Source organism: Anser anser (genome assembly GCF_964211835.1).
Source record: "Anser anser genome assembly, chromosome: 3".
Classification (NCBI taxonomy): Eukaryota; Metazoa; Chordata; class Aves; order Anseriformes; family Anatidae; genus Anser; species Anser anser.
The window spans coordinates 718,972-742,505 of NC_139722.1; the positions used below are offsets into that span (position 1 = coordinate 718,972).

Consider the following 23,534-nt stretch of genomic DNA (forward strand, 5'->3'; position numbering starts at 1 on the left):
ATCTCTTGGTCTTTAGAGTTTTTTCAGAAAGACAGGTGAAAAACAGTTAATAGTTCAGCTGTTTTATTACTCTTCTTGACTTCTAGTGATACTCAAGAACTTTTTCTGCTAACAATAAGACACTTCTCTGCCCTCAGAAGATTTACAAGCGCCTACTATCCTGTATTACACTTTTAATTTTCTCTCATCTTCCACAAAAAATTGTCCTATTGTCTTGCCTGAAAAGCCAACAGCGTGATTCTAGGGAACAGCCTGGTTTAGAGAAAGCTATTCCCTCCTGCATAGGTTTTTCTGCTCCTATATCTCAACTCCTAATTAGTCGAAATCTCCTTTTCCTGGATCACTTTGTCAGTCACGCATTCACAGAACCATTAAGGTTGGATAAGACCTCAAAGCTCATCTGGTCCAACCATCCCCTACCACCAATGTCACCCACTGAACCAGGTCCCTAAGCACTAAGCATCGATACTCCCTCCGCCTCTGTGTCTAACCTTGCCATGGCACCGTGAACTTTTCAGAGATTAACAGTGTGGAGCTTCCAGTCCTTAGGTTTCTCTTCAACTAAGCAGAGACAGCAACAGGGGCATGAGGGGACCTGGGACTGTCCAGAAGTGACACAGGAATGGCCACAGCCAAAGGTGCACGTGAAGGAACTGCCATGACTTTATAAAGCAGTGGCAAGCCAGCATTATGGTTACAGGCATGAACTAAGAAATTTATTTTTGACAGTTGATTCGTAAAATATTATACCTAACAGAACAACAAAACAGATTGCAAAGAGGTGTGGTCAGCAGGCAGGGTTCTGTCATAAAACAGACAGCATCAACTGGTGAAGTCAATGCGAGTGACGTACTGAAAACACTAAGGAGAGGAACTGAGCTTTAACACTGGTTTCAAAAAAGACAGAAGTGCTGGTTCCCAAACAAGATGTCAAATTCAGGAGACACGCGCTCTTTTGAAAACAACACTCCACATCCAGATAAAAGTGCACTAGGAAAATAGGGAGAGCAGATACTGGAGGACAGATCCCAGCAGTACAATGCAAATTAAAGGTCAGCTGATAAGATATGACCGGAATATAACAAAGCTACAGGAAATAGCAGTATTCAGAAAGGCTTTTATTCAAAAGCCTTTCCTTCGATTGGTATGAATTTCAGTTAAGAATTTTTACAAAGAAGGTTACTGTAGCAAAGGAAACAGGATTCAACATAATTAACAAAAAGAAAGAGAGCTTCAAATGGTATGAAGAAAAGCAGGAAGGGGGGGGAGGGACAGAATGGTACATCAAAATGTTAAGTTTTAAGACTAGACACACCTGTGAAATGAGACTATTAAATCAGATGTCCTTCAGGTGAAAGCATCTCACCTAGACGCCTTTTCAATCAGTAACTTGTAGCTTAGCATAACCTCCACAGTGGTATCTGGGCTTTGTTTGAAAACATCAAAAGTTTATTGATTCTTGTAACATTTAATTCCAGTGGTTAACTGGCTTTTCCATTAAAAGATCACTTATTACCATTTGCTTGATGTTTCAGTATTGTCCTGCTTACACATAAAAATAATGCTCCTTTAATGACCCGAGCTTATGGTGAACCGTTTATCTACTGTAACCTCCTCAAACCTTAACCTAATGGGATCCAAAAATGGAACCTTTTACTCAAGAAATAGTCTCTATATGTTTTTCCCAGTGTTTAATCTTGCATACTTTATCTATTTTACATTTGTTAAAAATGCTTAAAGAAGCCTTAAATTTCCTCTGTAATGTACACCCATCCTCTCCTCTTTATTTAACTTTAGTCACCTACAGCTTCGTTTTTAAAGAGTTTTATATTTACTACCAGGTGTAAAAATAGCACCTGCTGATACTGAAACACGTGCAACTCTACTATTAACATGTCCATGTGATGGCTTCTCACTATTTATTTTTCAGATTTTGTCAAGTAGTTTATTACACGAGTATTTTGTATAATTAATTTTAAAGAAAATATAATAAGGAAGTTTAATGCTGTAAAAAAGTCTAAAGAATTATTTAGAGTGAATAACAATGATGGAGATCAGAAGGAATGATTTATTATAAAATAACTTCCATAAAGGAAATTTAGGGTGAGATGAAAAATGATAAACATTTGAACAGTAAAAACTGGCACTGACAATAAGACTAGCTTCCCATCTTTTCAGGACGGAAAAGGAAAAGAATCCAATAAACAACAGTATGCCTTGCCACTGAGAAGGACAGAAGCTGAGAATTACTACTACAAGACAAAACCAATGTTTCTCGATAGCAATGATTCTCTATAGATAGAGCAGGGGGCTCACAGAAACAAGATAAAAGAAGTTAAGACTGATGAAAAGAGAATAAAAAGGAGTTAAAAAAAACAAGAACAAAGAAGCTGGAATTGACATTACGAGACAATGCTGAGAGTGTCTCAGCTGAAGCAGAGGATGTACAGAACCCCCCCAGATGACCCCAAAACAGAGGAAATGGCAACAAGTTTTGACATTACTATCATAAAAGTCAGGCCTGAAGTTTTACATGTAAAGTGTCAAAGCGTTTTAAAATAATTAAGTGCACTTGTAAAGCCTACTCAGTAACAAACTCAGTATATTGTCTGGCCAGCAGATGGCATGTGCTACAAAAAAAATAAACAGCGATTTTCACTTCAGGATAAAGAATGCTGAATATGCAAAAAAAAAGTTAGCTTTCATCATATTTGACCAATAACAGAAAAAAATATTTAATAAAACAGTTTGATTTTGCTTGCAAATACTTACATCTTAGTTTGTCCAGTATTTTGCCACCACACATTGTTGCTAACATAGATTTCACCGAAAATACCGTCAACTTCCCATGGCCCTCGCTGTGAAAAAAAATACACGGTAAGTAATTACTATATAGAGTGAGAAGTAACAAAAATACTAAAAGACCTAGGAAGGAAATGCATAACCATTAATTACTAAGGTCTACCAATACTATTTAACATTAAAACAGTGCTTTTAACATAAGCGTTTTTAATAAATCAGAATTGTTAACAGGTGTCTTATTAGAAATTAAGTTTTCTTGCAGAATTATGAAAAGTGCACAAATAAAGAGACTAGAATTTGTCTTGTTCATCCCATGTGTCCTGAAAAAAAGTGTTAATCTCTTCCATTAAAACACATTTGTTCACTGTAATACATCTCTTTTCCTCTGCTATGCTTTGTTAGTTGCTTTAAATTTTTACTCCTCAATTTGAACTTTGATGTTGAAATAAACATTTTATACTAAAAACTGTACAGTAACTGACAGCATACTAAAAAGGTATGATATCCTGAATATACCACATAGAACAGGAATAATGCGAACAATGTTTTATTCTAATTTCAGCTAACAAAGCTGCTGTGCTATCAGAACAGATGGCGTATTTGGGGCATCATTTTATAATATCAGCAAGAGAAAATGACTTTGTCTCTACGGAAGGCAAGAAAAAGCCCATTCAGCACCGTACGGCATGCAGAAACGGCTACGCGTGTTATTCCTTTTACCAAAGAGCAAGAGAAGGATGAAGTTAGGAGGGAAGCAAGTCACAGCCCCGAGGCTGGCCGGGGTAAGGCTCGCACAGCTAACACCAGCTGCAGCCCCTGCCAGCTCGCTGCTGGCCCAGGGACGCACGTGCGGCCTCCCCTCATCCCGCATTTCATAGCGATAAAGGCAGGAGGTAGAGCACCTCCAGTAAATGATATTAAATGGCCACAGCGTGGCGATCTTGGTGTAAATCCACCGTAACTGAAGTTGGCAGAAAGCTAGCTTAGTGGTTCAGAGGGGAAAGGAAGGTGTGTGAAGGGGGTAACGGCTGCCTGAATTCTGAGCAACGTGTTCCCAAGCAGAAATCCAAGTCTTTATCCCCGACTATAAACAGCAACAGTAGAACAGAGTGAAAAACTACTAAGAAAGCTAAAGCTTCATGTAAAGGGAGAAAAAGAATATTTAAAAAGTTCAATTAACTGCAATTGAATGTACAGGACTGATCATCTGTACAGCTATGGGAAATACAACGAAGGGGAAAACACATTATTAGAGTTAGAGGAGATCTAAGAAAACCCTCTAGAATACTTCTTGGTGTAAATGAGATGCTTCTTTAACACTCACACTTGGAAGACTAGCACTTGGAAAGTGTGAGGAGTAAAATCACTGGAAGTAAATATTGCCTCGTGGCACTGAAGTGGTGACGCGGCCTAATGCCACCGACAGACACGCAACCAGATGGAGACACCACGAGGTAAACAAGTGACTTCTCTTCCCCCTTCACCCCCTGAGTTAATATGCAAACGGTGCCGCTGCACACTCCATGTGAGGTTAAAGGCTCTCAACCTTTCTGAGGCTGAGAAGCATCAGAAATACAGTATGCTATTTCTCTAACGCGGACTCAGAATACACTTTAAATACTGCCTCTACAGAAGAGAAGCAATCTCTCCAGAACTACACTTGCAGGAAGATCTATGAAGAAGAATGGTGATTCCTGTACCCTTTTAACTTCTGTTTAAAGAAACTAAACAAAGGGAGAAAAAATACATTCTGTTGTTATTTTGAGCTATATAAAAGTTATAAAGTTAGTGACAAGGTAAAAGGCCTCAGCTATCCTACTTCATTTCTGTCTTTTCTCTTAGGTAGTTTCCACAAAGGAGGAAGTCGGCACTATGCCAAAAAAAAAAAAAAAGAAAACAAGACTTTACTACATCTGATATCAGAAGTCTGAAAAGATTCATTATTTCATTATTTTCAAGCCTTGACCACCACTCTTGTCCGAGCAAATCTTGGTATCTAACTCAAATTTCGTTCAAGTCCCAACTCCTCCCTCCCTTTTCTTTTCAATAGACATTCCTCTTCTCTCACAACACAGTTCAGCTTTGAATTAATTTTCAGAAAAAACAACTGACTAAAGCCATCAATATCTGCTCACAGGATGCAATCTTATCCTTGAAAAATATCTCATGGTGCCTTCAATGAGATATTTTAGATATCTCACTGCTTCTGCTGACATTCCGTTTATTAACTGAGAACAAAACAAAATTCCTCCCCCTGTAACGTGGTAGAGAGGTGTAGTTATTAACTCCTTGCCAATGCCTAACTGGATTTTTGGACCAATGCTACTCAATCTGCTGAATTCCCTATCAAAAGGAAAAAGGGCAGAACTTCCAGCGTAATTTTGGAACTCCTGCAACAACCAGGATTTCTCAGGATAGGAAACAGGACTGGGGGGACTTGTTCAAAAAAGACTGGGCCTGTGTAGGAGGCCTCCCACCCCACTCCTTCCTAACTCTGGAGGGGGTGCCCTCGGAGCAGCGATGCCCTCCATGCTGGCCTGCCCCAGCTGGCTCCCGGCCCGCCGCCGGCAGGGCTCCGCACATACGGGGGGTATCTCCCGGTGGGCCTGTGCCACCCACCGCAGTGCTCCACTCACGTTGGCTCTCCCACTGCGTCCTCTGGAGAGGACTCGGACCTGCAACCCCTCCCCTCCGCTCCCCACGCCACGTGCCGTAGCGCACAGCCACTTCAGAGGCACCCGGAGGTGCCGATTTCCCAGCAGAGGCGTCGGAGCTGTGCTCACAGTGCTGATCTGCAGGCGCTTCCCGATGCACGCGAGGGAGCCCCCCCAGCTCTGCTGTGCTACGAAGTCCCTCCTGATCACATCGCTCCACACGCTCTGCTTGCCAGCTCACCTCCTCCCTTGACTGTTGGTCAGCCTCTCCCTCCCCCTTACAGCACACTGCTTTATTACCCGCAGACGGTGTTGTTTGTTACCTACAGTATAAAAAGGAAAACAGAAGTTGGAGTGACTAAGCCTGCTGTTAAATCAAATGAGATTTCTAGGACTGGTGACATGAGAAAGACTCCGACACCATCAGATAGAGTCAGGGAATGAGCCACTACTCTGGGGTCGGGGACTTTGGAAAGCTGCAGAAGGCTATCGAGAAAAACAAGCCTCTGGAATAAGCTACCGGCACCATCAAACACCCGTATGGAAAGCTCTGTGGGAGAAAGCAGCAAAGAACATCATAGCAAAGCTATTCCTCCTCCCAACTCACCATCGCAGGCAGTATGAGCCATCAGTTCTGCACCATGATCACTGTTGTTCTATGGGTCAGTGAGTGAACAGTTCATTATAGCCCATTATACAGATTTTTCATACTTACCTAACATTAGCTCTAACTTAAATAGCTCCATGGGAAAGACAGGCATCACATCTTTGATTTACATCCCTGTTTGGTGGAGTCCTAATGTTACCTTGTGATGTTACCACTGTGTTGTAAGAAACTACCAGGCTATGTGGATTCAATCTTCCACGCAGCTACCCCAACGATGCAATTCCAGTGCAGACATGTACATTTTAATGAAATAAGTGTCTGCCATGATGGCTGCTGCAGAGGGGCCTCAGCCTGCCTCTCCTCTTATTCTTGTCTCTCTCATGTCACAACGCAGTGCAGCATCACAGCTTCTCTCAGCCCCACATGCGAGACACAGGAAGCTCAACAGAAGCTGCTGTAGTGTGCTGGGAACAAGGGCGCTGCTTGGGCTGCAGACGAGGTCAAACTTGCAAGGTTAGGGGCGGGGGTGAGACAAACATAGCTTTCACTAAAGCCTCGATCTTTTGAGCGAGTCCCCCAAAACATAACCATTTCTATTTTAAATTCTACATTTCCACCGTCATCTGTCCCAGAATCACAACTCAGTTATAACACCTCTCACAATTAATACGAAATCAGATGAGAGAAAAACACACAGGTTTGATTCTGCTGTCACAGCAGTACTCCTGCTCTGAGGTTTGTGTTGTTTTTAACTGTCCTTAGTGAGATAGCAATTGTTCTGAAGTCTCGGACTTTTTTTGTGGTGGAAACCTACCTTCTCTTCAGTGACCTTAAGAAGAGGTCATATCAATGGATCAATGCCTGGACATTACAAACAGAACAACTATTTGGCATATTCAGTGGCCCAGGTTGTTTTGGGTAGAACTCCTTAGTCTCTATATCAACTTCCTAGCCACAAGTACTTCTCTGCTGCTTGGAGTGAGTGCAAAAGCAAAAGAAAGACGAGACAGAAATATTAGCTGACTGTGAGAAAGATCAGAAAATAAGCATAGGAAGTGCTAAACAACAGTGAAAGGTTTGCAGTTGCTATTCAAAGTACCCACAGAAATAACTTCTATTCAAGAAGATTAGCAAACCAACCCCTGAAGAAAAGAGGCTGCAGAAGAAACTCATACAATTGGACACAAGGAAGTGCCTAGGCAACACTCTGAACAGGAAACCAAGCTTCTTCCAGCCAACAAATGAGAATTAGTCCGTATGGGGTCACATAATTTATAATAGGATCCAAGCTGACTGTCAAAACAAGGTAGCGTTATTAAATGGCCTTGTTGATCAAGGTTCTACAAAACAAATTCACTTTTTAAAACATTGCTACACCACCACGAAGTTAACATTATGTTCATCACAGTCCACAGAACACAGTTGCACTTCAGTTCAGATACCTGGCTCACAGCACCCTGCAAGTTCCAGAAGGCACTAACTCATTTTTATCAAGAAAGCAAATTTTAAGACAAAGCATTGCTGCTGTGGCAATGTAAACCTCTGCAAGCACTACTATGATATCAAGTGTGTGCGCGCAACACACATTTTCATGAAATTGAGAAACAGCATGCAGACAGTTTGTCAGACTCATGCAGTTGCTGGCTGCATTCACCTAACTAAAAGAGAAAATTAGTTTAAGAGTACAACTAGAGGAGTTACTAGCCTGTCATATGCTGCTATCATGAAGTTGAGGAGAAGGCTGATGGATTGCTCTACACTGATTTGGTGAGTAGAAGGAAGGCGTTTGTTTAGCTGGTAGTAGATGGATGAAATGATTGTTTCTAGTCGAGACACGTTGATCTCTGTGTTATGATCCAAAGTGTTAAGGCCATTATCTCGGAAGGCTTCAATCATATTCCAGATATCAACAAGATGAACTAAAAATAAAGGAAAAAAAATTAACTTCTATTCTGTAATGCATACAAGCTTACTTTCACGGTACTGTTTCTGAATACTGTGTTAGCTTCTATTTTGGAATTAACCATTACGTGTTTATATTCAAAGTGAGAGACAGAGTCTCAATACTCATAGTTTGCGACAGCTAGTGTAAAGCAACAGAGCAGTGCCCAGAGTCCTCGTGGCCTTTTATTCTGCCTTCCAACAACTGGGTGCTCTGACAGCAAAACTACATAAAGGAGAAATGTGATCTTCCACCATCATGTAGTGTTTAAGACAGGCATTTTCATTTCAGAAAGTCATCAGCCATATTCAAAATCCACTATAAATTGGTTCCAGTAATTTTGAACATCCCCATGCTAACTAGCAGTTCAGTGCTGAAGGAGGAACTTGATGTTCCAGTTCAACTACAACTGTTCCCAGATTATCTGGTTGCCAAGTCTAGAGCGTAACACTTTGTAAACATACATCTGGAACTCCAAAGTGTGTCCCCAAATTATCCCGTTGTATCTTAGCGCATCTAAATGTTAACTTTGTAGTCAAATAGTTTTACAAAACCACACTAAGTGATCTGCAGAACCACATTAAAATGTTTTAAAATAGTTCACAGCTTAAAAGGTATGCATGATAGTGGGAGAAGATGTCTAAGGATCAACAGTAATCCATCAGTCCAAACTGAACATGATCCAACAGTTACAAAGGACAGACCTATCTGCTAACTTCGTATTTTCTTTGTTACCTTCCTTAACCTGTAGAAAGGGTTTAAAGTAAGTTACCTTCCTTAACGTGTAGAAAGGGTTTAAAGTAAGTCTCATCTATAACATTTCTTAGGTAAAAACACTCTTTATATTTCTCACATAAAAAATCCACAACAATAAAAACCAAACTACGTATTCACACCAAACATATGCCCGTGGATCACTGCATGGTCCAGACACGTATCATAAATGCCCTGTCTCATCTGTGCATACGTGTGGATTGAAGGTTACTCAAGGCGTAATGTGTGGCATCAGTGAATTGGGCACTAAGCATGTAATGCACTATAATTAGCTTATCTTAATACCTTGCTACCAATTAAGAGATATTTTGAATTCAAAAGCATTAATTATAGACAAGAACTAACACTTTTCCAAAGGAATTAAAAAGTTGCAACCCATCAAACTAAAGGCACTGCAGTTATTGCCACAACAGCCCTAACAGAGACATATCCCTGGGTCAGCTGCGCTACGAAGGTTCTTCAGTCTGCAGTTGCACACATCCTCCACAGGACTCCTCAGCCGTTCTCCTGCCCTCTGCCACACCAATTCCACGCGGTGGCCGTGGGGAGGAGGGAGCTACTCCTGCATACATTAGTCTGTCAAGCTTTTTGCTTGGTCCGGTTCAACAAAGGAATAGAATGCAAAGTAGCGTCACCTACTGACCCTTGGATTAATCTTTACTTTGGTGACCTATTTAAGGTGGAAGGACTACAGAAGAGAATAAGAAAACATACAGTGACTAGCGTGGTGTGAACTTAATTCTTTAAGGCTGCTACACTACCTGCCACCATGGTCAAATCTCGGACACTTTCACGCTAGCGATCATCTTATGCATCACCAAACTCATACCTGCGTCTAGCTGTCTGCTGGCTTGTGCTACACCACGGTGGAACAGGAGCTAAAACAGCTTGAGACTGTCTGCAGACAACACTTAGGGCAACTGAAATACGTCAATCTGGCCCATAATTTCAGTTTTTGTTTTTTAAGCATTAGAGACTAAAACTGAAGAAACCAGAGAATCAGTCAAAAATCACTGCCTCTTTTTAATTATATACTTAATCTCTATTTATTTTTAAGTTAACAACTACCATTGATGATTATTCTTGCTATACTTAAAATTCACATGGGTAGATATATTCGAAACCATCATGCATGAAAAATTTATGAAGGTAAAGAGTAATTATAACTTACGATTACATCTTTTTTGTACAAACCGCAGTTTACAGGCTGTTCGATACGTTGAAAGTCTGATGACATCAAAATTCTGTGCCCCTAAGGATAAAAAAAAGTTTGTGTTTTTCTTTCCTCTATGACATTCAGCTTATTTGATTACTTCAAAAGTGGCATGACTGTTTCTTCACATACATCACCTTTGTCATGTACCAATGACAAAGATTTTCACAAGGTATTTCAGGAAGAAGTCATTTTCAACAGTGTATTATAAACTGAGGTAAGTGTGAGACTGACACGAGAACTCTGAAGTCCCTAAATGGAAGCAATAAATCGATCAAGTTGCAAGCGTGTAAGAAGAGGACTGCACTTATGCTGGAAGACATGTATACAAAAGATAGAAGAGAAAGAAAAGGGGGGTGGATACTCCTACCACCATCTGCGTTGCAGCCCCACCAGGAGAATGCTTTTCTTCTCTCAAATAGATCCAAATAAGGTAAGAAGCAGAAGAAAAAGCATAGAAGAGAGGATCCTTTCCTCACCACCAACCTCCCACTTCGAGACATTTAAAAGTACTATTATACCTTCACACAATACCACATCATGAAAGATTTGAATGCTATAAACTATCACTAGCCTGTACCACATCTACCAGTTCCTGCCAGCACTGCAAATTACTTTGAACGTCACAAACTTGAGCAATTCCAGAAGGTTTTACTAACCCTCTGCCAAAGACCAAGCAGATCTGCTCATCTCCTGTCCTCATCAGAGGAGCTGTGGGTGCCCCATCCCTGGCAGTGCCCAAGGCCAGGCTGGATGGGGCTGGGGGCAGCCTGGGCTGGGGGCGGGGGTCCCTGCCCACGGCAGGGGGATTGGAAGTTGATGGTCTTTAAGGTCCCTTCCAACCCAAACCATTCTAGGGCTCTATGATCAAATAAGACAATAAATGATGCAGGGATGATAAATGATACTGGTCTAAAGTCTGGTATTGATCATTTCTAATTTGGAAGCAGCCAACAGTCCAAGGCTTGAAAATCCCATTAATCATAAACAGAAATGCTTTTAAATGGGCTCACATTTCAACAGCATTTGTGGCTATGTCCTACAATCAATGGAGTCCTAAGGTGAAGTGTGAAACAATCCAGTTGCACGTGGGCAGGGGTATGGATGCACGCTGATCCTGCACCTCTTGTTTTGTCACGGGAGTGCAGGAAAGCAAGATCTGCTGTAGTCTTTCAAGCTTCTCTCAAAAGTCACAACCTAGATGAGTACAGAACCGAGAAATGGAGAAAACTGTGACTCATAGAATCTAGACTTCTAAAAGACACTTAAAAACAACAACAACAACAAACCCACATCCTGCTGAAGAAGGTATCTGACTGCTATATCAGGGGCGGTGCTCAAAGGTGATAACTTATTCACTCCTACAGCGTTCTGAATTCAGAAACCAACTTGCAAATACCTCATTTGAATTACCTTTGTGTTTGCACCCACTGACTCACGGTTGCAAATTTCAAAAATAAAGTCTTCTTGCCTTTCCGGTATTTCATTACAAATTTGCAAATACAGTGTCAAAGCATCTGCTTGGCCTTGCACAGACCTGTCCTCTGTCTTGAAACTGCCATAAAAGAATTATTTCTCTCCATCACAAAAGATGGAGGTGAGAAGACCTGTAAAATCAGTGAGGACAATGACCGATTTCCCACTCCAAGGCTCCCCATGGCAGCTTACCTAAGAGTGGCACTGGACCAGCCAACACCTGAGGAGCATCTGCATGATGGTACGGTGCAACACACAGTCCTGGATTATTTCACTGTACCATCTACAGAATCTAGCATCTGATACATTTCAGGAAAGTATCTGGCCAAATAACATAAAGTGAAGTATTCTTATTCAAGACTAGAACAAAGTAACTGATTTTGTGCTTCTTATGCAATATCCTTTCAAAACTCTCAGTTAGGGTGCCTAAGTCTACCTTTCAACGGACAGAAAGCACTGGAACAGACTACGAACCTTCAAAACATGCTTAGTCTAGCAGAAACATTTATGGTGTCCAGTCCTTGGCTAGCCATGCACCCCATATCACAAGTACACGTGCAGTAAAACTTGATCAGCTTTCACCCTCACTTCCAGCCCTTATAGCTTTGATGGCTGTTGGGACTTGGAGGCTCACCACTCTCTCTCAAGACAAATGCATATATAAAAAGGTTATTTAACAGCTACATGCGAAAAAAAAAAGAAAAAAGTCCATTCTTCTAAAGGAAGAAGGTCATTCTTCTAAACAACCTGAAGATAAAGTAGGATGTGTTTTCAAGACAACCTATATAGCTCAGAATCACAGAATAGTTGCGGTTGGAAGGGACCACTGGAGACCATTTGGTCCAACCTTCCCCCTCAAGCAGGGTCAGCTACAGAAATATGCCCCAGACACTGCTCAGCTGCGTTCTGGCCATCTGCAGGGTGGGTACTGCACACCTTCCCTGGGCAGCCTCTGCCAGGGCTCAACCACACCCAGGGTAAAACTGTTTTTCTCCTCGGATTCAGAAGGAACCTGCTGTTTTTCAGTTTGTGCCCACTGCCTCGTATCCTGCCGCTGGACTGACAGGTCTGGCTCCATCTTCTTCACACCCTCCCATAAGAAACTCCGTGTGTATTCTGCAGGTGAGAAAAATGAGAATAGCTTGCACAGAGTTCTGGCCCGTTACACGGCTCCGCAAGTACTACAAAACAAACGCATCCTGGGGTAGCGTGTCCAATGTGGGTGAATGCCATCAAATCTCCTTTTGCCTCACATCAGCAACCACCTAAACACTTGCGTGTTGACCAACAACAAATGATCACTGAAAGCATCGATTTTGCACGTCACGATATGAGAAGCCCATCTAGAAAGGAAAACATTTATCCGTTCACCTTCACAGAGAAATATTCCACCATAGGACAGATGAAACTCGAAGACCTTAGATTTCTCATCTGACACACTACAGAGCCTTACAGAGAAAGGCTGTTCTAAGTGTCCATACACCAGCACTTTCACTGATAAAAGCCAGCAAGAACCAGAGCTGCAAAAACCAAAAACCACCTTATATAAATAATCAGAAGAATTAGCTGTTCTATCTCGTACATAATCAGAAGAATTCTGAATATTTTTGTTAACAATTTAGCCAAAGCTAAGAACTAGCAGGTCAGTTTCTGTTTGCCCTTCCCTGAATGACAGCCTCAAGTAAGGCTGCCAGGAGAACTCTTTGAAGACAGCACTCTAGTCAAACATTACGGGTGCTTCAGAAGAAATCTTTTGCTAAAGTAGCTATAAAGGTATCATCAACTTGCAAGGTAATTAGAATATCAAAGTAAGAATCAGATGACTGAGGACTGGATTAACAGGCTCTTCATCAAATTAGTATCGAAGAGAAAACCGTATGGGCATAGGTGGTTACTAACAAGATGCCATTATCTGTAGAGACACACCTAGCTGTTACTAAGCGATGACAAGCCGACTACAACACTGAAGATAAAAGATAAATGTAATCCTCCAGTATATCAGCCAAAGCTTTTCTAGTGGAGAAGTACTATTATCAGTCTACAAGATCCTAATGAGATCTCACCTGGGATATCGCGTACAATTGCAGTCATCTTTGCTAAAGTAAAACTGCGCAGAGGCAGAGAAGGAGATGAGGTGTAGAGCAGGGAGACTGCAGGTGCCAGCTCGTGCCATGTGCTGAACAAACCACAGAGGGATATGACTACAAACTCAAACCGAGCTGGGAAGGTGGGGAGAAATACTGTCCAAGACAGCTCTCACAGGAAAGGAAGCAGATATAAATTAGCCAAGAATTAAATTGTTCTTGAAATTATAAGACACTTATAATCACAGTAAGAACGATGCTCTGGAAATCCTCCAAGAAATAGTAGCACTAAGATACTACTTGTTTTAAGACAGACACTCATCAGCCTATATTTGGGATTACAGGATGCGCTTGCCTAACCTCGGAGTTTCATTCAGTCCCGTGTTTCAATAGGAAAGTAAAATAATATGACAAACATACAATCTTTTACTTCTAACTGCTCATACCGTATTAGAAAGCTACGTCTCATTCCTTTAATCTAGATCATCTCTAGGCAGGCACTTGATCTGTAGCAACAATTGCAGCCTCTCTTTCAGAGAATGGTCCCATATAAAAAACAACCCCCCGAAACCCTCAAACTGTTTCACTTCCAAGTCACACTAACGTTGTGGTGCAATTTAAGGTAAAAGATGACCTTTTTGTCATTATTTATTTTAGTAGCTGTCCACAAACCAGATTCAGAAATCACCATATACAGGAAACATGAATGTTCCTTAAAAAAGAGCTTTACATAACCTAGGAACGTATGACTCTTTAGACAGCTGTGACCCACCTCTTGTACCCTCCTCTTCACCAGCACCCAGGATGACTTTCACTGGATGAGGCAGTGGTCTTGTGGAAACAAGATGTAAATGATCTGGTAAAATTCTAAAAATGAAGCTCTCAGTAAAGAATAAATGACATTATCTTCAAATTTCTTACTTACTCATTTCCATGAACAGCTGTCTCTTCTCCGCCATTGTCCTCCTCCTCTTCCCACTCTCCTCAATCATTCTGAAGACAAAAATCACAAACACTGTTTGTGCTAGAATCTGTTACAAGAGCAACTTACTGCAAACAATATTATTTCATTCCTCAACTGAAATAGTTTGGTTATATTTGGTAAGTGAGACCAGTAGAAAGAAATAGTCATCTCTCCGTAACTATAGAGAGAACTACTGTGGGCTTTTTAACACCTTGCATACAAATACGTAGCGATATTATGCAAAGTTCTAGAAAGTCCAGAGATTTTGTCTGCAAAATCCAAAGCAAGACAGACCTCTCCATGAGCGGCTGAGCCAACGACGTGCAGAGCCCTACAGATCTGCAGCTTAGGCTCTGGTGTTCAACAGGAGAAGGCACGCTGCATTCCTCTCCCTTTAACTTGTAAGGATTCATTTAACTTCCACACCTCCAGCCCAAAACACAGGCCTCGCTGTCTTTGGAAAACAGGTTAGAGATACGACATCAAAATAGTGCAACTTACACCACAAGGTAAGGAAGCACAGGACAATTTAGTACCTCCTACAGCTTACTTCATTGTATAGCCCCAAAAGACAAATACTGAACTTCAATCAACTGCGGCACAAAAATAAGTGACTAAATTCAGTATTGGTGCAAATTTTCACTTAAAATTACTACATTATATTATTCTTTTGTTACCAGACTCACCAACTAATTTAATGTTTTTAAAATGAATATATATATATGTATGTATATGTATAAGTGAAAGAAAACACCAATCATCCTACAATCACACCAGAATCCAACTCTTAGGGAGACAGCCAGCTCATCCTCGTGCAGCATGGCAGGACAGATTTCATTAGGCTTAAATGTCAACCGAGGAACAGAAAGTCGCATCTTGGCACTTAATACACACTCTCTGATTAACAGCTTCCCTCAGTAGTCCTCCAATGTCTGTTAATTATTTTCCAGTAAAGATCTCAGCATATATTCGTCTTGGAAGCCACCAAAACCTTTACCCTTACCAGTTCATAAAATGAAAATAACTGCTTGGTTGTGTAATGTAATCTGCAATACACATTATTTTGTTATGTTTCCTACTTCAGAGAATCACAGACTCAGAACCTATGTGCTTCTGTTTTTTTGTTTGCTTTCAAGGAAAAAAAAAAATGGCCTTTTTTCATACGCATAAGTTCCATTTTTCAAACTCCTTTTAATAAATTCATTTTATTAAGTTAAATGGACGTCTGCAAAATCAGCATCTTATCTTCTCAACCAAAGCTCTTCACAACGCGTTACCTCAAGCTGTGCACCAAAGCACGAGTTCCAAAAGCCAAACTCCAGGAAATAGCGCCTATGGGATTCACTTTGCTCACCCAGATATTCCTGCTACCCTCACACACTGCCCCAAGCCTAAGAGCAGTTTTTCAGAACTAATATTCCCTTTACTTCCTCGTCCCATGAAATATGCATGTCGTCTTGAAGAATGCCACTGACTGCACCAGTAAGCAGCTTTCTCTCAAGTGCTAGCACCTCTCTAAATTCCACAACAGATGGACTCCGAGGGGAGGATTAATTACTTGGTCTTTTAAACTGTTTTTAGTAAGGACTATTTTATCAAGACATAAGGCACAATACCACTTGAATCTTCTGCAAGAGCAAAAAAACCATCACGATAATGTTACATCTGCCAGTCCTTGGGCTAAAAGTCTGTACATTGCATTAAGTGCTGCAATTAATTTTGGTGCTCTTTGGTAGCAAGTACATGTGAAGTCATGACATTACTGTTGTATCAACCTCTTTCCCTACAGACACTGCGTCGCTTTGCAGTTATAAGGATTTGACTTTTTTTATTTTTTTTAAGAGGTCATTCAAGCTGCATGGACCGCAGCTACGGAACAGTGCCATACGTAATTCGCAAGCAGATTGGTGAGGCTGACCAGGACTTACGCTTTGAAGGAGCTAGCACTATCCTTCGTTCTGTCTGCAAAGCAGAAGAGTGACTCATCTGCCCAGTGATGCCCTTGAAATGGGATGTGAACAAGCAAACCGGCCTCCCCCCGCTCAGAATGTGCTGCAGATAAACGTTAGCACAGCCCGATCAACCACAACTCAGGAACTAATAATGTGCAGATTTTTCAGGTGTGGTCTAAACATTTGGTCAATGGAAGTTGACCACGTAATTCCCTAATAATTCTAAACATCTGGTCAGTGGAATGGTTCTCATTCTGCCACAGAACTTCAGCTTTTGACCTGAAGCTTTCCGTAACAGTAACCCTGATCAATTTGCTTGACGTCAGTAATAGAAAATCCAGATAAAACGATTAAAAGGGGTTTGGATGAAGAAACATACTTGGTCACGCTTAAAAGCATTAATCATTTTATTACAGCGTTCTAATGAGAAAATAACAGCTTCTAACAGGGCCAAAGCCAGCTTGCCAAAGCAGTGTCATGTCTCCAAAAGGAGCCCAAAGCAGATGCCCAGGGAAGAACACGAGAAGAACCAGGGGTGCTTCCAACTCCAACTGTTCCGTGATGGAACTGGAAAAGCCTGGGACAGAAACCACAGACCGAACAAAAAGGAAAGACAAAAAGCTGGGGATCACAGCTTTGCACAGGACTAGCTGGAACGGCCAGGAGCAGCAAGGCGTTACACAAACAGTAGTGTTTGATGTGAACCAATGAAAGATGAGAGGTAAGGATCACAACTGCTACAGGCAGCAGAAAAAAAGCTTTTCCAAAATACAGTTAACTCAGAATTTAAGTTTTACTGTAACAATGGAATATAACAAAATGCATTTGACCTGTTGCTGTTCACACATCTGCTGGTGCTTCCTGAAGGTGCGAACTGCTACAAAAGTTGGAACTTCCAGATGAAAACCCGTGCAGGAATCAACACAGATTCAGAAAATTAAATCAGGAAGGGATTTTATATTAAAACTACCCTGCACATTAATCAGACCTTTATAAGAGCAATGGTGAATACTATCATAGCCCATGTGTTAAAGGAGAAAGACATAGCTATCTGCATAATTTTACATGCCTCTATACTGGACAATAGAATAACAAACGAAATTCAATTACTAGCAGTCCTTCTAAACTCCCTAATAATCAGCCTGCACCCTTTACGATTTCCTTCAGCAGACACCTCGCTTCACCCTCTGGTCATTACCATTTGTGATGTTTAGGACAGTGACAGAACAGAGTTAACCTGGGAACGGTGAGACCCCAAGGACCGGTCTCTGACTCTTCAGCTGCATTTCTCTTCCGGGCAAGACCGTAACCTTGCTCTTACAGAAGGGAGAGGTTCTTCTTACCTGCACTCTATCCTGACGCATTCTTAGCGGTAAGACAATGCATCAGTCTGGTTTTGTTTTGCTCCCCCTTTCCTCACCCCAGTGTTTTCCAAATTAAACATCTGTATTCTGTGAGATGAAACCAACCTGCGGTTCTTTTCCTTTCCTGCTTGCTGCTAACGAGACGCAGAAGTCATGGTCATCGTAAATATCACAGCCACGACTGAATCAACAGAAAATGAGAGGCCTAAACTGCTTCAAGTGCTAAGTGAAACTGCCACCAATCTTTTCAACTTCAGGAAAAACCTAAAACATGATAAAGGTGTGAATTTCACACACACACGTATTTCATGGTGAGCATCCATTTTTGCTATCCTCGCGAAATGCCCGTTTGTCCTTGAACTAAAAAGCAGTACGGGCAGATAACCAACTGCTTCTGGTCACGGTGATGTGACAGCGAGTCTCCACGGTCTGTCCTGGATAATTTCTGTAGGTATTTCTTCCTCAAAAAGAGCTGCTCTGTAACCTTTAGCAATCTGGAGAGGACACTTGCACTATGACAGCTCTTGCTTCACTTCAGGACTAAGAGGATGTTCAACCACTGCATTTCTTCCTTAGCGGCTGTTAAGACCAACTTCAGTTGACCCTGCATGCCCGAGCCAGCCCTTCTGGCTGGATGTGTCCCAAAGTTTCAAGGATTCTGATAAGCACGGAGAGCTGGAAGTAAACGCATGTTCCACAGGTTCTGGTCTTCACATCAGTCCTTGCTCTGATAGCACGGGCTAAATTTACACTCTCTGTCTACCAAAGGTGGAAGACTTGAAAGGCAGAACTTGCAAGAGAGCGCACAGATGCTCTGTTCAAGCCTGACTCAGAATTTTCTGCCTGCAGTAGTAGTACAGTGCTTGAATTTAAAGTGAGCGTGGTGCCGCTTCCACAGCACGCAGCTCTGCTTTACGTCAAGAGGCAGAAACCTTGTTAAGGGAAGCAAACACGAAATCAGTAAGATGAACCCATTACTGGCAAAGAGCTTATCTTTTATCTGTCAGATAAGTTGGTAGAGGTGCTAATACTGACTGAGGTCTACAAATCTTAACAGGCATGTATGCTGGAGTTGAAATCTGAAAAGAAGGTGTTGAAGTTCCTGCTGAAGCCAGCACCTGACGCTGTGGATTCCATTTACTGATTTACCTTCAGAGATAGCGAGAGCAAACCGCAGCCTGCTCCGGTTTCAGCTCGTGCTGTCACCAGGCATGTGCTCAGCTGACTTCTCCAAGCACTCAGGTTAGAGGCAGAGGCTGTCAAAAATTACTGAGATTTAGTATTATATTTTTTTTTTTTTACTACAACAGAAAGAGTTGTAGTAAATCCTATGGGAGGATTAGTTCAAGTTGCCTATTATTTACATTTATAATGTTGAGGATTAGCAGGAAGTATGTGCACTGAAGTACAATATTCACTAATGAAACCACTTATTAGATTTATATGTGATTCTTATTGAATATTATAAAAAACATTCAATGTGATGTTTTTTATATACACTTACTACAAAACCAAGCAAGAACAAAATAAGTACCTTACTAAAGTATCGTTTAGGAAGTTTTATGCAGACCTTCAAGAAGAGCTTGCTGTTTTCATTTATCCATTCATCTTTTCCCTCTTTCAATAACACTGATAGCTTCACGAATTACCTCTATGACAAAGTTAGTATGGAAGATAATTTATAAATTCCATACTGATAAAGGTGGGAACTGCTATTGTTACTGTCACTATCTGATCAATCTTCAATAGAAACATAAACCCAAACATTTGTTACTTTTTTCCCCCCTTTTCTTGTTTATATTCCATTCTTCTATTCTGCAGTTCTCCCTTTTCTTTACCTTTGAAAACTCTCTCCCACACCTACAATGCATGCGTGCATTATATATTTCTACCTGGCTGGATAAAAACTAATGATATAAATAAAAAAGTAAAACCTAACGACTGTTTTTACCCTCTATTTGCTTTATCAGGTTCAGCCTCTGATGACACTAGTGTGCATTTCTGTGGTTCCGGATCACGCCCGCAGCTTCAGCACAGGAACGAATGCGAGCGAGCCCCGTCGGGAGGGCATTAGGCCAATACTACAGGACCTATTTTAAGAGGTTTCGCTCTTCTTGGAGCTCATCAGCTGTAGGTAACGGCCTAAACAACATTTTTTTCTTTTCAAATCAGTGGGAGGAAGACTACGCAGTTGATTCAGCTGAGGCAGCAGCCCTGGCTCCTGCGCTAGCTACAGCCACGCGTTGCTCCCCCCAGCCCCTCACACATCCTCCACCCCGCTATGACTACGCACCGCAACACGGGCACCCCGGTTCCACATCCCCACCTTAGGTGTCTCCTTGCCGCTTCTTGATTACTCTCACTTACTGACTGAATCAATCAGTGCCTTAGCTGGAGAGGTCTGATGGTTATTTTCTTGTTGTTTGTTGTTGTTTTTTGTTTGTTTTTTGTTGGGGGGGGAGGCTTCAAATACTTGAATTTTCTTTATATTGTATTTCCACCTGTAAGACAACCTAAGGAAAACTTTATGATTTGGTAACTGTTTTTTTTCCAGGCATTGTTTATAATGAAATGCAGCCTCATCAGCTGAACAGAAGAACAGAGAAATAAAAGTTTATTTATGAAATATTAAATTTGAGTTTTTCAGATTCTTGCTGTTGCCTTTTACTAGCAGAAATAATATTTGATATCACTGCTAGGAAGACTGCAGTTGCTATGTGAGGATAAAATCATATTTATCCCTATTTATGTTCAGTAATAATTTTTAATTAAAAAATCAGAATACCGCACTGGACCGTATGTTGATCTAAACGTACCAGATACACAGTGAAGGAAGTTTAATAATTTTCTGTCAATTTTCTAATTAGAATGAATCCACCTTCACAGGTGTTTTAAGGAAGAGTTTACATCCCCTGTCAGTTCCTTTAGTTTTGAAGATTTTAACAAACCTGTCGCTGAGCTGAAGATATTGAATAAAAAACTAGGGCATATCTGTGCTTGCAGAAAGAAGTTATTGAAGTCCTAAAGCAGATGTGACAGCAATCATTTGTTTTGGGCTTCTCAATTTCTATGGCTTCAATCTTCATTTCATTTGAATAATTTTAAATAATTTGTTAAAGTCTAAAAATGAATTTATGTATAGTACTGAGAAGCCTGTATTTATTTACCCTAGGCTGACCTCAGTAAAACAATACTGAAGTATTTTTTCCTCTTGTTTTCTAAGAATTTGAACCAGAAACCAAAGACTGATTTAATTCCTCCACCTCTCTGTCCATCTGAACACCTGCTGTTGACCTACTTTTTTCCCCCTTTTCTTCATTTTTCATTCTCACTGGGTTCATAGTCTGACCTCACTTTAATCAGCAAACATGAATATATGTAATGATTAGAAGTATTCCTTCATACCACTATGCCCGTTACAAGGAAAATGGAAGAGATGTAGAAGTTATTTCAAGGGGATATATTTAACACATTTGGATCAAAACCCAGGGAGAAAAAAAAAAAAAGACAAATGGCTTATGCTAACAGACCAAAACCATCAGCTTTTAAAGTGTATTTTAAAGCTCTCTGATAATTATTCTGCTTTAACTAAGATTTCAAACACTGCTCCCATCACTGGAGTTCATTAAAACCATAAATAATTGTGCACAAAAATATTTTGTGCACAAAAAAAAGTAACTTTAAAATGTTACTTCAATTTCTGCAGCAACATGAGTAACAGAACATCTTTGAAAAACGGTACATAACTTCTAGTCCATAGTTTCCTAACAGAAAGCTCAAATGCTTGCCGAAGATCTTCACAAGTCAGAGCTGGCTTCAGCCTAGAAGGGTGTAAGTAAAAAACAAACGAACAAAAAAACCCACTGGACTAAGACCAAACTCATATTGCATTTCATTGCAAACAAACTTACAAATCAATGGGGTTGTTTTTGTTGGTTTTATTTATTTATTTTTAAACAAATGCAGTGGATCAAAACCCATGCACATATCATACAGTGCATTTCCTTTAAATTAATGGGCAATCGAGTTTGGAAAAAAAAAAAGTGCTAAGAAATAAACACCTCCCTACTCCATGCCTTGCCACTTCTGTTTAAGCTGTTAAAATTTTTGAGGCATAAAATGCCATCTGCTTTGTTTGTACAGCACATAGCGTGCAGCAACACGCTCAGCTGCTCCTCAGTGCTTTAGTTCACGACCATAGCACCGGTCTAAGTCCCGGCCTGAGACCAGCAAGCTTATCTTCCCAATTAGGAAGAAACTCATAAACAGAGATTCTACTAGATACAAGTTAAAGATGGAACAAGAGAATGTGTAATCATGGGTTTCTTTCCAAAGTTTTCAACGCTATTTTAAAAAGCAGCTCTGGATTACCTCAAGACAAAATACAAAAAATTCCTATCTGGGTAGAGTCCCAGTCCACCTGAATCACCGTAGCATTTAAGTAGTAAAACACTTCAGTTCAAGTGTGTAACTTCTGTTCCAGGCACTGCACGAAATGAGCAGTCCCTGCCCCAAAGACCTCACAGGGCCAGCGCAAGACCCTGATGAGACTGGCTGATGAGGCGAGCAGTAAGCATGGAACATTAGTTGTCTACATACTGCACAGTTTTTGAGTTAATGTTTTTGAAGCTGCAAAAGCAAAGCAAGCTTTAAGAGACTACCACGAGGCAGACTGTAGGCATGTATCCATATACATGCAGTTCCAGTAAAGAGGGCATCGTTAAGCCCGAGGAACAGGAAAACCACAAGCTGTTAAGGACAACACTGCATGTTTAAGCACGTATTGTACAGTCAAATCAGTTTTCCAGCAAGTTAAAGAAAGTGTACATGGATGTTGGGCTCAAGGTGCCTAAAAGACAAAAATGCTTTTCTTTAACCACCAGAGAGATCACACATTTTTCTTTATTGCCAGAAAGCCTGAGGAACAAAAATGATTTCTACAACCCACCCTGTTATTTTGAGGATCAAGTTAAAAGTGACGCCTATATAGACTTACCATGAGCCTGCAAAGAACAATAAATTGAGCAGCTAAAATGGGGTCCTCAGAATAAAGCACTGCTAATGTTAGCTAAGATAAATGAAATATTACCCTGTGATTTTCAAGCAGTAAGAAGTTAGAAAGACCCTAATCAGTAGTTCAACTCTCCCTCTCAGGAAGGGAAGACGCCTTCTTTGTAGCGCTGGAGGGGACTCGTGCAGCCTGTGCTTCCTGGCTTTCCCAGCCTGACCCCTACAAACCCCTGCTAACCCACACAGCTTCCCAGAACTGATTACTAGAGCATGAGAGAACTCTGAAATTGCCTCTTTGTGAAAATGAAATATTTATTAGGAAATGTTTTCAGTTACATTTTGCCCTTTTCTCCCCACCTAGAGAAGTGGAATGAGCATGAGGAGTAACGACTGCAGCACCAGCCCAATAGCGCACACAGGTGGGCACCGACCGAAGGCAAACTCATCCTGTTCTCTAGCTGGCTGGGTGAGACCACGAACACTGCTCTCCTCCCAGCCCAACCACATCAGAAGGTAACACCACTTCCAGCACGTCACCACCTCCACTTTCCTATCGCCTGCTACCATCTTCACCAGTCAGTGCAGTAATTCGTGAGACTTTCCTGCCCCATGCTTCAGCTGCGGTCAGCTTAGATTAAAAGTTTCAGCCCATAAGGACAAGGTCGCTGCTCCTTTGGCGCACCTGTAGAGAC

General features: G+C 41.1%; 1 protein-coding gene across 22 annotated transcripts in view; it reads right to left on the bottom strand.

Annotated features, from left to right (window-relative positions):
• The window catches only part of DTNB (dystrobrevin beta), a 201,932-nt gene that overhangs the window by 173,352 nt on the left and 5,046 nt on the right, over positions 1–23,534 (bottom strand). For 19 of the 22 annotated variants that reach the window (XR_014581891.1, XR_014581892.1, XR_014581893.1 and 16 more), the window contains exons 3-6: positions 14,478–14,545; positions 9,951–10,031; positions 7,769–7,982; positions 2,773–2,858 (exon numbers count right to left, since the gene is read on the bottom strand). Coding sequence is in view for 17 of the 22 variants with exons in the window: in XM_083829781.1 (XP_083685907.1) it covers positions 2,773–2,858; positions 7,769–7,982; positions 9,951–10,031; positions 14,478–14,544 (448 nt within the window). In the remaining 5 variants the exon portion in view is untranslated. Of the gene's footprint in view, positions 1–2,772; positions 2,859–7,768; positions 7,983–9,950; positions 10,032–11,005; positions 11,190–14,477; positions 14,546–23,534 lie in introns of those variants that run through there. The other 3 variants (XM_083829792.1, XM_083829784.1, XM_083829783.1) reach the window with 3 other exon arrangements.